The sequence below is a fragment of the Notothenia rossii genome (genome assembly GCF_949606895.1).
Source record: "Notothenia rossii genome assembly, chromosome: 3".
In the NCBI taxonomy this organism is placed as follows: domain Eukaryota; kingdom Metazoa; phylum Chordata; class Actinopteri; order Perciformes; family Nototheniidae; genus Notothenia; species Notothenia rossii.
Window position 1 is genome coordinate 36,742,052 of NC_136901.1, and position 13,842 is coordinate 36,755,893.

Consider the following 13,842-nt stretch of genomic DNA (forward strand, 5'->3'; position numbering starts at 1 on the left):
ATACATCATATTTCAAAGTAAATACCACTCAAGTTATATAACAGATGTTTTACTTTAAACCCTTACATTTGTATTTGTTAAATAGATTTTCAGCCTGAATTTTCTCGTTTTTAAACCTGAGGTGTTTCCTTTAGGCTTCAACAGGAGGCCACGCCCCCTTCAGGTATCAGCTGATCTGAGTAAGGACATCTTTTCTCTAACGACCCACAACTTTCAGGGTGTGGATTATCACCTATTGTCGCACTGTATTCAGCTTTTGTTCACCTCTCAAATTAAAAGAAAAAGAAATGCTGAAATGAGAGCAGGAATATTAGGTTCAGTATTACACTAACCGGTTAGACGGCTTTCCATGAAGGGGAAGTGAAGGACTGCGTTACCTTCAACTTTTAAAACTCCTTTACCTCTCTGTTGTTTTTGTCGTTGTGAAACGCAGCGTTTTTATTGTCACTTTGTTTTCTTTCAGTCTCAAGCCTGAGGTAGGCACAATTCCTCTTTTCATTGTGTTGTTGCTGGCTTCTGTGTTGTCAAACATTCCTGTACGATAATGTTTGGAGCAACAAGCCAAACTGCGTTCAAAGTTCTGTCAATTTAAAAGTTTTATACTCTTTTTTTTACCAGCTTACATGTTGTAGAAACGATTTTAAGACTTATTAATACTCACTTTAACACGTGTTTTAATTCGGCGTATTTATTCTAAACAAACACATACATTCACTACGTTTAAAGTTTTCGAAACTGCTTGCTAAGATTTCATTCCGGCTTTAAAAAGTATCGGTATCACCGGTATCACCTGAATGAAGTACACAAACTACACACAAAAAAGTCCTGAATGACAAATATGACTAAACCGATGTTGTCAGTAAAGCCTAAGACTTCACAAGCATTAATTTCCTATCTAACAAATAAAGCAAATTATGTTTTACACAAAGTATTCTTTAACATTGTCAATTATTTGAATGTAGTTTGGCATGTGGGTGTATCCAGAGAGAAGGGTACTGAAACTACACCCACCTGTGAAGCTTTGAGTCATGTGTTCTGGTCATGCTGTTTCGGTTTTCTTAACACAATAGTACTTTTGTGCTTAAGATATATACAAAATATATCATTGCATAAGTGTTTTTTTCAGATTGTTTTAAGTTGGTGCCATGTTTTATATTCCCGTGTTTTTGCAATATGTAGGCTACCTGGTTAGAAGTATTAGCATACTGGCTGCCTTTTAAGTTAATGGGAATAACTTTTAATTGTTATTTTTATATTATGTGCAGGCCCTTTTATCTTATAGTGTTCAGAGGTGGAAAAAGTAGATCCTATACCAGATTCTATAAAAGTAGAAGTATCAGAGAGTACTCTGTTAAAAGGGAAAGTCCTACAATCAAAATGTTTCTAAAGTAAAAGTAGAGAAGTATTGGCATTATCATTAATCCAAATCTGTAAAGCAATTAAAGGTATTAAATAATTGTAGTGAAGTAGAGGTACCAAGTAGCAAAACATTGAAAAAGTCAAGTGCACGTCCCTGAAAATGTTACAGTACTTGAGTAAATGTAGGCTACTTTCTTACTTTACACCACTGTTAATGTTGTATTGTGTGTCTCTATGTTCACTTTTGCTGTTACAACGTACATTCTCCCAATATGGGACGAATAAATGATCTCTGATTATTTTGTTGCATGCAGTCCTAATGTTTAAAACTGTCTGTATTTCAGCATGAATATGTTCAGGAGAGATAAAGGCACAGCAGCTCCAGTGGTTCCACCTCGACCCAGCCAGGAGGTACAGAATGGAGAGAGGTGGAGGTTATAATAGGATATTGTTTGTTTACATTTGTTTGTTTCCTTAATTAAGGCGTTTCTTTGCCCCCAGGATCTAGATAATCCTGTGGAGCACAGCCTGAACACGCAGGATGAAGGGACGGGTGCCAACAGTGATGTCACAAGTGAGCTTAACCAAAAGACAAAGGTGAGTCACATGTGAAATATCTTCTTTATCAGTTAGTCACACTTGACCTCACCGGTTTTTGGTGGTTTATTTGTCATAATTAACGTGTGTTTTTGTGTAAACAGAGGACAGGAATGATGGGAGTTATGCAGAAGGTCAACCCGTTCAAGTCTACCTCCCAGGTTGACAGCATTTACCTTTCATGACTTTGACTAATTCATGTAAATGTATATGATTTTAAATGTGTGTTCTTTATTCAGCCCCCTTCCACAGTCAGCAAAGCTCCTTCCTCAGAGTCACTGGAGCAGGGAACAGACTCCACACAGGTGAGGAAAACTTACCTTTTATATTAAAACCAGATTTTGTTTATTTGCAATTTGGTTTTTCCAAGGCGAATACTTCACTGATGGAAACAGCCTTAGAGGTGGTTTGCGCTCTCTGGATGGCTTTCTAGTTCAAACTGTCACCTTTTTAGAATTGATCAATTAACGCATAAACTTAGTAGATAATAGAAAAAAATAGCCTGTGTACCACAATGTGTTTTTTCAATGTTTAAAGACACTAAACTTTTGCCGCCCCTGTTGTTTAAAAACATGAGAACCATTCATTTGTGTATAAGTTTAGCTAACATTGGCTCCAATAAGGCCTCAATACGGATGTTTTTTAAATCACAGTAGGTGATTAACATCCTGTATTCAAGTCCTATCTGTACATTCCTTTAATACAGCCGCAAGGTATCATATTTTGAGTGAATATGTTTATTAAATATGTGAAACCCTGTGTTCCAGAACCCTGGTGGGCTGAGAGGGGTCATGCACAAGGTCAACCCGTTCAAGTCTACCTCCCAGGTAAAACATGTCAACATGAAACGGTGAATGTGAAAACTTAAATTAGAATACGTTTTAAACGTTGTTCTGTATTCAGGCGTCCTCCACAGTCAGCAAAGCTCCTTCCTCAGAGTCACTGGAGCAGGGAACCAACGCCACACAGGTGAGGAAAACTCAGGTGGAGACAGGCATGGTCTGGAAAATGATTGTTACACTGAGAAATAGGGATGTAACGATATGTCGGATATCGCGCTAAATAGATGTCCCATACCGTCATGAGACTGACAGAATCTACCGCGATTTTCTTTTTTTTTTTAAATAATCTTTTTTTTTTTTTTTTTTAAATAATCTTTTTTTTTTTAAACCTTTATTCAACCAGATGGTCCCATTGAGATCATCAATCTCTTTTTCAAGGGAGACCTCTCCAACATGGCAGCAAGTAGATTACAACATGAACATAAAAAAACAGATAAAACCAAAGGACATCGTATTTACAGGGCTACATGAGACATAGACAAGTACCAACAGTATATTTATATCTCGCCCTGTCAATAAGCCTGACCTTCTTGGCAACAACTGTATTGTTTTTGAAGTGGTGGTGAGACAATGCACAGTTTTACCCACTGCTGTCACCCATGGCCAAAGCATATCTCTCTGTCCCAGCAACATCAGTACCAAGCAAGAGAGTTTTTTCCACAGCAGGGGTTATTGTAAACGCCCAAACATCCCAGCTTCTACCTGGAAAAGTGGACATGCTCATATTCCTAAAAGATAACAACCTTGATGATGCTGAGTGAGTGATTTAGAGTTGAGTTACTTGAAAAACTAAAGTGAAACTTGATTTATTCTATTGCAGGGTCTGATTATTATATTGTTGACACTTTAAAATACTACTATCCTACTAAAATGTTGTAAAAATCAGATTTATTATTTAATGAAAAAAAAAAAATCAATTGTTTTTCCTTTATTTTTCAATATCGCGATAAATATCGTACTGTGGACTTTTTATCGCGATATTATCGTACCGTGAGTTTTTAGTATCGTTACATCCCTACGAGAAATATATTTACCTTTTTTATATCACGGGGACTAATTGGTTTCTTCTTCTGTTTGTTTATTCAAAGCAGCTCTGTAGACACCCAAAACAAGCATCCCTATTCATTTGTATAGAACAGGAAGTGTCAATATTGTATGTTTTAGTTATGTTTTTAGCAAACTGATCACAACCAAACAATGCTTAGTACACCAGTTCACACCTCGCATTTGCCAACTAAAATTGAGCTCTTTTTTCATTAAACAACTTCTAATTTACCAACAGGTTTTATTTTACTTTCTCTTTTACCCGAGCCGGAACATAACAGCGTGTCTAAAATGAAGACTGAAGAAAAATATTAAAAACGTTTTATTGTCAAATGAACATAAACTACAGTGAAGTTGAACATCTTAAGTCGCCAGTGCAAAATGCAATATACTTAAGACAAAAAGAAAGAGTGCATTAACAATAGTGTGAGAGATACATGACGCAAATAAAAAACTGAAAGAAGTAAGTTATATACGTACTAATGAAATAAATGAACACCTATGTGTCACTTCCTCTAATGCGTACGTCATTATCAAAGCATCATTTATAACGTTTAAAACTAAATCAGCATTTGAACAATACCCAGCTTTGTTTTTTTTATTTTAATTGTGTCCATGTCTTCCGTGTACACCCTGATACTTTACACTTGCAAATAATAATGCTAAACAAATATAATAAGCATTTAATTATTTATATAATTTATTTACAGAGGTCGCTGTGTGGGATTATTCCTGACTCGTTTGATCCACATTTTTCATTAACTCCAGAGGGTTGTAAAGTCAAAATGTGTTGTATGAAGATTGAAGTAATTGTTTTGAAAATGCACAACATGTGTTTTCATTAGATACAGACACACAGGACACACAGAGGACACACACGTCAGTTGATAAGCAGTACGGAGCATGTGTATTTATGTATTATAACTCTGTTTCAGACCCCCGGTGTGCTGAGAGGGGTCATCAACAAGGTCAACCCGTTCAAGTCTACCTCCCAGGTGACCGCAGCACTGTGTGCATGTCACAGTTTTAATGTTAACACTGGTAATGCATGGTCTGTGTGAGACGATAAGATGTCCAATCAGCTGTTGTGTTTCTCACTCAGGTCTCTAAAGCTGCGTCTTCAGAGTCTCTGGAACAAGGAACGGTGTCAGACTCTAATCAAGTGAGAGAGCCAGTCATCCTCATTGAAAAAGTGTGTTAAAGAGACTGGAACATATTGTCCTCGGTCGTGATTACGTTATGTTAAAAGTCTGTGTCCTTGTCCTTGTCCTTGTTGATGTTGTAATTGGAGCTGCTGTGATGCAAGACAACATATCAGGCTTGATCTAACAAGGAAGTCTTATCATATTTTAAAAATAGACCCGGTATACGTTTCCAATCCCTGGTTTTAAGTCTCTTACTTTGAAACACCTACTAATGTGAACAATAGGAGATACTTCAAGTACTACAAAAAAGTACAAATCAAATGTCCGGGGTGACCTTGCATTGTTGTGTTTCAGAAGAGGACAGGGGTGATGCAGAAAGTCAACCCGTTCAAATCTTCCACACAGGTACATGTACTCTTCAACATGAAATTATCAATACACCTGGAAATAATCTAATGTGCAAAATCTCAGGAAAATATGAGTCAATGATTTAACTGAACAGCTGAAAAACACATCTTTTTAGATTTTAAATAGAAAATTAAACGTATTAAAAACGATTTTCACACAGAAAGGATTTTTGGTTCATCTTGTGTTTATTTCCCCGGACTGTCCTCTCTCTCCTTCAGGGGCCACGGAGCGATCCTCCAGAGGATTCTGCAGATCCTCCAGAGGCGGGAAATGAGCTTCAAGACAAACAGGTAGACATTGTCTTCTCAAGCAAAAGTCATGCAAACTACACATTGTCATCTCCTCACATGTTATGCTTCAATTTCATCGTCCAATCACTGTTTTTACTTTTTAGAATCCAGGGAAGATTGCAGGAATGATGCAGAAAGTCAACCCGTTCAAATCCTCACAGCCAAAGGTACCAGTTGAAGACAGCATTATAAGGACATTTGGAAAAGAGACAATTGTTATTAAATGTGCTTGCTTCGTACAATCTCCTTGATATCCTCCGTTATTTTTTTCTTCCCAGGATAACCAGCCTCTTCACGATGACCTCTCCTCCAGCAGCGGCAGTTTGGACAATAACAGCGTCTCAGAGAAGCAGGTAGATCTGTTAAGTTGAGCAGCCAATAAGCACACCCCATGCAGTCTTTGAAGGTATTCAATCTGGAGTAGGCGGGTTGATTTGGGTGTGATTGGGCAAAAAATTCATAAATAACATTTGAGCATTTTGTTATTGAAGTAGCCGTTGAGAACTGGACTCCTGCACCTCCTCGTGGCTCTGTTTTCAGACTCAGGAAGGTGTACTACTTGAATTATAATATACTACTTATAATGGTATGTCTGCACATTGGCATAAATATACTGCCCACTTCAGCTTTAAGCAAAAATAAAAGTAACATTTCTCCGGGTTATGTACATCAACTAACTAATATGGAGTCTTTACATTACATTAAATGACTTTTACCCGAGGCTTTTATCCTTTTAATAAGCCCTTTTAAGTCTTTAGAACAAGAGTATTTACCACTTTTGCTGTGCCTTGTTTAATAAAAAATCTGAATGCTTAACAGCGCACACAGAGAAAAGACCTATAATAACATGCAAAGGGTTACTTTCTGCGTTCAACCCAACAAAGATGATAGCAGTTATATTGTCTGCCAGGGTAATTCTCCCTACTTCCACAAGGGGGCGCCATAGAACAGAACAAGTCCTCATAGTGATAGATACTTGGTGATTTCTCTCTACTTCTACAGTTATATTCAACACATGTATGTTATGCATGATATTTCAAATCCTCACCTTATTGATTGCATCATTTCTGTATTTATTTCAGAACCCTGGGATGTTTAAAGGCATGATGCAGAAAGTGAACCCGTTTAAGTCTCACACTCAGGTACTGCACACAAGATTGACCTCATTGAAGTGGGATTACCAGGTTTTATTTGTCACGCTCAGTTTTCAATTGTGGTTAGCCATGTTGAAACCTCTTTTGTGTTTGGATGCAGACGCCAGGTGAAGAATGTCAGACTGACTCTACTTCCTTGTTGTTGACGCAGGTGCGGTTTACAGTAAGAGTATTCTTTTCTTTTTTTTTTAAGGTATTGAGATGTTAAAATGCATTAATCACAGCCCTGTAACTCCTGAGCTGTTGTTTATGAAAAAAGAGCTCAGGTCATCATAGTTATAAGAACAAGACTTAAATAAATACATAAATAGGAGGAAATTGCTCTTTTGATGTCTATACTTAAAGGGGCCCTATTAAGTTTTTTGGGGTTTCCCTTTAGTGTGTTATTTAGGTTTTGGTGCATGTAAAAATTCTGCAAAGTTACTTCCAGAAGAAAAAAATGCAAGTATGAACTATGAAAATTAGCACGATAGGTCCCTTTTTTAATATAATAATAATAATAATAATAATAATACATTGGATTTCTTTTTTGTGACCAACTTTTTATAGTTTTTGTTTTGTTTTGCCCTCACAAAGGGACTTATATACACAGATACAAATGATATAGACAATACAGACAAAGAAAGAAAGAACAAATATAGGGAATCCCTTTCCCACGCCACCCGTCCCTCCCCCTTCCCACCCATCTTGCCATTTCACAGAAAATCCTAAAAAAGTTCATCTATCTATTATATTATATATATTATTTATATTATAGCATAACAATTGATCCACATCAAATACACTGGATTTCTATAGCGCTTTTCCTAATGCTCAAAGACGCCTTAAGCTGTCTTTTTACTGTTTATTAATGTAATGAATGAAAGGATTATACTGTAATTATGTGTAATTATTTAGAATAAACAGGTGAGCACTGTATTAATGAGGTTTTTTTAATCCCATGCCTTTCTTATTCCTCATCAGGAAAACCCAGCCATTCACAGTGACCACTCCTCCAGCTCTGACAGCATCGATGACGGCATCATAGAGAGACACGTGAGACGTTAATTCCATTTATTGTCTTCAATGTTTTTGATGACCTCATTACTGACCTTTAGGTTCGGGCCTTTTTAACCCATGAGGACCCACCGGGTGTCATATGAACTTTAAATGTTCTGGAAAGTTCCTTATACAGCTTTAGCCCTTATTTTATCACATGAAGTCCCCAAGTGACACACACTGGTGGGTCATGGTCCAGGACATGTGATTTTGTGTTCCCATAACAACATGTCCAAGATGTCCATGCGCCAGACTAACACATGTGACAGAACTAGCTACATTTCAAAAGCTTTTTTTTTGTAGCTGAAGGTAAAATTCAAGCCATTTAAGAATGAAAATGCTTACATAACATGTCCTTTATTATATTTAACCTGTTGTAGAAACATTTATTGATCAAATTGATATGAAACAAATGAGACAAACATTGCTGTGACACTGGTGTCACATCAGGACTTTAACCCTAAACGTTCACAGTACACCCAAAGTGATATTTATGCACAATTAGAAATATGATTATGATCTGCTCCGTTAGTTTAGCTGATTCAATTATATTGAGTTGATATGTTCTTATTCTTCAATTCAAAGAATGTTCAAACCAATTTAAACCAACAAATCATCCTCATTAATTAAGTTGAAAATATGAGTTATTTTACCATTAAAGCCCAATGTGACAGATATGTCACACTAGGGGGGGTTACTTGTCAGAAATGTGTTCTAGGTGGTCCATTTAGTCTAAATTATGTTGCCCTTAATTTTCCCAAAAGTAGAAATGGGTTCGGCTTCTTATGGGTGTGGCCTCTATTTGGCACATCTAATGACGGCTATGAACTTTCATTCATCTCTGTTATTGTTTACGGCTTTACCCAGGAGCGGAAAGTACTCTTAAGTAACATCCAAAAAATGCTGTCCAGCCTGAAATGCGCTCCTGTCGAGAAACCACAAGACAACAATGAATGTTTCTTTTCTTAAGTGTAACATGAGCCGGACAATTCTAGAAAGAGACAAACAAATAATTCTTCCTGCATATGTCAGAGAAAACATACCGAAAGGTTCATTGTACATTGTGCATCCGTAAATAACAGTGGTGTAATGTTACTAAGTAGTTCACTCAAGTAAAACCTGGTGGTATTTGTATTTTTACATCATGCTAGTTAATACTTATACTTCACTTAATTGGTAAGGCAAATGTTATGTTTTCTACCTTTACTTTACAGATTGAGTTATCGTTACAGATTTAGGTTATTAATCACTGACACACTTTGTTGTATAATATTATTATTGTTTAAGCTTCTCATTAGCATTTAAATTAATTAATATAAACCCCACCATTAGCTTAGTGCAACATTGAAGTGATGAACACATTAATGAACCAATAATTGTATACATTTATTAAAAACCAATTAGATGGTCACGTTGTACTTCTACTTGATTACAATTTTGAATCCTGGACTTTTACTTGCTATAGAGTATTTTCACACTGTGGTATTGCTACTTTTTATTGAAGTAAATAGCACTTCTTCTAGCACCTCTGCTTAATGGCACTTTGGGATTTTGACGCTATTTCAGTGAAACAATGCAGTTTTCTCTACTTAAAGGATTTTTGCTTGTTTCTTGACACTTACTGTATAAATACTCTTTAATACATGCAACACTTTTCAACTGGTAGAATATGAAGCACTTTGTAAGGAATTGGGCAGTTTGTGTTTTTAAGACTGTTACAGGGAGACAATGCAGTTTTGAACATTTGACACATTCTTGCTTAATTCTCTCAAAAAGTTACTGAAAGACACACTTTTATGGATAAAAGCTTAAAACTAGAAAAAGAAGTACTTCGTGTGAGTAGATTTTCGTTAAGAATGTGACTCTTAATAATAATAAAGACTACACAACCGAAGTAAAGCTGTCCCAGGACCTGCCTTGCAGCCACTTTAAAAGGTAGATAGTGATGATATCTATAGCAACACTTAGTTAAAACAACACCTGCCTCCCTCTGTCTACAGTCGATCTGGTACGCTGGCACCGACCCCGTCCTCGAGGTGAAGGGCCCGTCTACCGAGGCCCCGAGGAAGAGAACTATGGTATGTCAGAGATTTAGGTCAGCGTGCATTCACGCCTATACACAGTACGCGTCATTTACACTGAGGACGCTGAGGACATGTTCACACACCTTTTCAGGAAATGGCCAATTTTATCCCCACACTTTGCATCAGGATCATTTATAAATATGTTCTTAAAATAGCGTGCACAAAGAATTGTATGCTTTGAGTTGTTTTGCACAGAAAACATGTTCTATCTCGAGGACTGTTCACACTTCTGGAGTGTATTTCTGCTAATCAAAGTGGAGAAATGTGCACCTGCGACACGTTTAACATTCGTAATAATTGAATAGAGAATAGCTTTGCAGCAGCGTAGTATAGTTACTGCACTAGTTGTCGTGTGTGTGTGTGTGTGTGTGTGTGTGTGTGTGTGTGTGTGTGTGTGTGTGTGTGTGTGTGTGTGTGTGTGTGTGTGTGTGTGTGTGTGTGTGTGTGTGTGTGTGTGTGTGTGTGTGTGTGTGTGTGTGTGTGTGTGTGTGTGTGTGTGTGTGTGTGTGTGTGTGTGTGTGTGTGTGTGTGTGTGTGTGTGTGTGTGTGTGTGTGTGTGTGTGTGTGTGTGCGCCTGTAGGTATGTACTGTTTGAACACCTACGTCAAGAGAAATCCTAATTGTCATTTTTATGGTTTTACTCATACGGTTAATGCTTTTTTTGGAATATAAATGTAAGAATATTTCTGCTCTAGACTTTCAGAATAAAGAGGATTCTGCCCACTGCGTTGTTTGGGTCTCAAACAAAGGTACATGACTTTCATCCTACTGCTCAAATCCCACTACAATATGTTTACATACTTCTTTTATTTACATTAAGCTAATAAGTATGAAATTGTTTTCAAACTTTTATTGGAATGGCACTTTTTGTTGTTGTTTATTGATCTGTTTTTTTGTTTCATTTGCAGGACTCATCAGCTGACACGCAGGCACCGCCCGAAGTAAGCAATTCAGCTTCATGTGTCGCCTTCCAAACACATAATTAAGGAATTAAACTAATAAAAAACGGTCATGAAGGGAAATCAAACATACAATAGTTCACAGTATTAGTGCAGTCATACATGGAGACAACTTAAATTGAAACATTAAAGTTAATTACAGCTGATTTCCATTCTTTGTGCATGTCGAGCAGATTCCAACCCAACCGGCTCAGCAGTAATATGAAACTATCCAAATAAAACCACAGCGGTGCCGCCTTAAAAAAAAAGGATGGGTAATATTATGATAAAGGGTGTGTGTTAAAGAATCCTTTATTTCATTTTAGTATCAGTGACAGTTCCTTTGTGGGACTTTATTTTGATTAAGATGTCTTTCAAATTAAATTGTGGCCTACGATTTGTCTCTCAAAACGATTCGGTCTATTTAAACCTCAGCACACTGTGTCTGTGGTAAATATTATTTCACATTCTCCCATGTGTCTCTTTACTTTATTTCCTGTTTGCAAGTGCATCCCCAAATCACGTGGCAACACTGAGTACATATCGCATGTCGTATTTTGCATATTTTCGGCACACTATATATGTAGTTTTTACTGAATTTCAACATACTATGTAAGTTTTTCTGTAAATGTCACTGTCATTATACTGATAGTTTCGACATGCTGTACTATGACTTATATTTTCTACATAGTCATAGCACAATTTAGTTTTTGTACATCTTTCTTTTCTTATGTGTTGTATTTTTCTGTTCTAGGAAGTAGTTGAAGTTCAGACACTAGAGTTGGCCGATGTACCCTCGCTCAGTGAAGGAACGACCTTTGACCCTCTGGATGTAAGCTTCTTTATGTCCAATAAAATCCCCTCGTGTCATGCTTGTTTCATGTGCATTTCATTTCCATGTACATACATTTCACAATTGTTCATGTACAGGATGAGGAAGGCCTTTTAGCGTGGTGGAATTTGGTAGAAGGTAAGCTTAATATTGTCAATATTTAATGATTTATAAGTAGTCCTGCCTTTTGCCAAACAACACCTAATTCGTTTCCTTCCTGTGTGTTAGGCTGGTCTGAGTGGAGTGAGGGCAACCAGGACGAAGAGCCTCAAGAGTAAGTAGCACTCTTTTTGCTTTTATCGAAAATGACTCACTCAAAAACAATACAATTTAAGCAATAAAGGGTTATGCCTTTCTTCTCAAAGCACTTCAATGTGTTGACAAGGTGGGATTGAACTGATTCCATCTGTGTTGTCAGATCAGCCAATCGCTGTGCATGCACAACATTTATTGTATTACTCTTTCTATAAGTAGGGTTGACGTGTTACTCTACTCCACAATTTTGCCGAAACTGTAAAAGTCTTTATTTCCTGTCCAACATGTGAATACCTCTATGTGTATACTCTTCACGTCCAGTAAACTCATCTTCTCGTCCCTCTCGTCTCAGTGTGGTGGAAGAAGCGGCCGACCGTGTCTTCATGGCGGCTCGTCTTTTCGTTCGCTTCTTCAACCAGCGTGGCGCCACCCTCCAGCAGCGAATCCTGGAGCTGCTGTCTCTGGCCGACTCAGCTGACGTCTTCCACAAGAAAACGGTCCAGGCCAGTGTGGGCGGGGGGGTGGCCAGCGTGGCAGGATCCATCACGACCATCACCGGGCTCATCCTGGCGCCCTTCACCGCCGGGGCGTCGCTCATCGTCGTGGCGGTCGGCATCGGTATAGCTACGGCAGGCGGGGTGGCGTCTGCTTCAGCCAACATCACGGACACGGTGCATTCAAAGACCGACCGCAAGAAGGTGGAGACGATTATCCAAGACTACGAAGAGGAGATCAAGGACATCAAGGAGTGCCTGGAGTTTCTGCAGGTGAGAAGATACAAGTTTGTGTCATTAAAGATTTACGTGGTTCAGTAGTTCACTGAGAACTACACCTGCACACACTAGGCTGCGTTGGATATGGCATGTGTGTTACATGTTGTGATCATGGATGTGGCCCCTCGTTATGTGATTGTGATGTGCTATATGTTACATGTATGTGGTAAGTAACATGTGTTGTTTAAGGTTCTCTTGTATCCTGTATCTACTTGTCTTTCATCCTTTCTTTATAACCAATGCTGTTGATGTATTGTGATTTTAAAAAGGTGTCCATTATCATCTGGCCGAGGACAACAGCTGGGAATTAGCGATGTTTGCTAAAGCTGCAACATTTACTGTTTTTGTGACAGTTGATCAATGGGGACTGTCCACGACACTATAAACTCAACCTCATAATCTTGGTTTTAAAGTCAGACAATTTAAAATAGTCGCCTGAACTAAGTTTTTTTTTTTTCCCCCGACAGGAAGGGATGGAAGCGCTGGAGGAGTGGAACTTTGAGGCGTACGCTGAGAGCATCTCCAAGAAGCACCTCAACCAGAACGTCAAACACGTGATGAAGGAGGGGGGGCGTGCCGGCAAGGCTTTAGTGGTCAACACGGAGAGCCTGATCAACACCGTGCAGGTCCTCACGGCGGCTGGAAGCGCTGCTAAAGCCGTGCAGGTGATGAGCATTACCACGGGGGTCATGTCCGGTCTCTTCCTGGCTCTCGATGTCTTCTTCCTGGCGAAGGACACCATGGAGCTCAAAAAGGGAGCCAAGACTGAGTTTGCTGCTAAGATTCGAGAGGTTTGTAAGGACCTGCAGGACGGGCTGCTGGAGCTGAACCGCATCAAGGAGCAGCTGCAGAAAACCATCGACGGGATCGAGGTGGAGGTCGAGGAAGAGGAGGACGAAGAGCTGCTGAAGTCTGAGCTGAAGAAACTTGTGGAGTTTGATGAATGAAGAATGAAGGATAGTGTTTAGAAAACCAAAGTCTAAATCCCAACGCCAAAAACAATCACTCCTCCCAGGAGCTTAATTGAAGTAATATTTATTAGATATAGTAGCTGTCATTTTAATTTGTATGTACTTTGTGGAA

At 38.4% G+C, this 13,842-nt stretch overlaps 1 protein-coding gene across 4 annotated transcripts; it reads left to right on the forward strand.

Moving 5' to 3' along the window:
- Window positions 1-148: 148 nt before the first annotated feature.
- apold1b (apolipoprotein L domain containing 1b) lies at window positions 149-13,836 on the forward strand. 4 transcript variants are annotated; one of them, XM_079668617.1, is made up of 24 exons: window positions 149-179; window positions 1,704-1,770; window positions 1,861-1,956; window positions 2,061-2,117; window positions 2,196-2,261; window positions 2,724-2,783; window positions 2,860-2,925; window positions 4,778-4,837; window positions 4,945-5,034; window positions 5,342-5,392; window positions 5,614-5,685; window positions 5,790-5,852; window positions 5,964-6,038; window positions 6,768-6,827; window positions 6,940-7,002; window positions 7,803-7,874; window positions 9,878-9,955; window positions 10,657-10,710; window positions 10,870-10,902; window positions 11,654-11,731; window positions 11,830-11,869; window positions 11,960-12,005; window positions 12,339-12,753; window positions 13,227-13,836. In XM_079668617.1, exons 2-24 carry the CDS (start codon window positions 1,705-1,707, stop codon window positions 13,704-13,706), a joined length of 2,241 nt encoding a protein of 746 aa, XP_079524743.1. In that variant the 5' UTR covers window positions 149-179; window position 1,704; the 3' UTR covers window positions 13,707-13,836. The 4 variants fall into 4 exon arrangements, with proteins under 4 accessions (XP_079524743.1, XP_079524742.1, XP_079524744.1 ...); XM_079668616.1 differs by lacking the exon at window positions 149-179 and adding an exon at window positions 186-476; XM_079668618.1 differs by lacking the exon at window positions 149-179 and adding an exon at window positions 186-476 and having other exon boundaries at window positions 6,940-6,990.
- The last annotated feature ends 6 nt before the right edge of the window (window positions 13,837-13,842 follow it).

Coding starts and splice junctions, on each gene's coding strand:
- apold1b (XM_079668617.1), top strand. CDS start 1,705: ATGAATATGTTCAGGAGAGATAAAGGCACAGCAGCTCCAGTGGTTCCA. Junction 1,771..1,860: donor CACCTCGACCCAGCCAGGAG/GTACAGAATGGA, acceptor CTTTGCCCCCAG/GATCTAGATAATCCTGTGGA. Junction 11,870..11,959: donor GTGGTGGAATTTGGTAGAAG/GTAAGCTTAATA, acceptor CCTGTGTGTTAG/GCTGGTCTGAGTGGAGTGAG.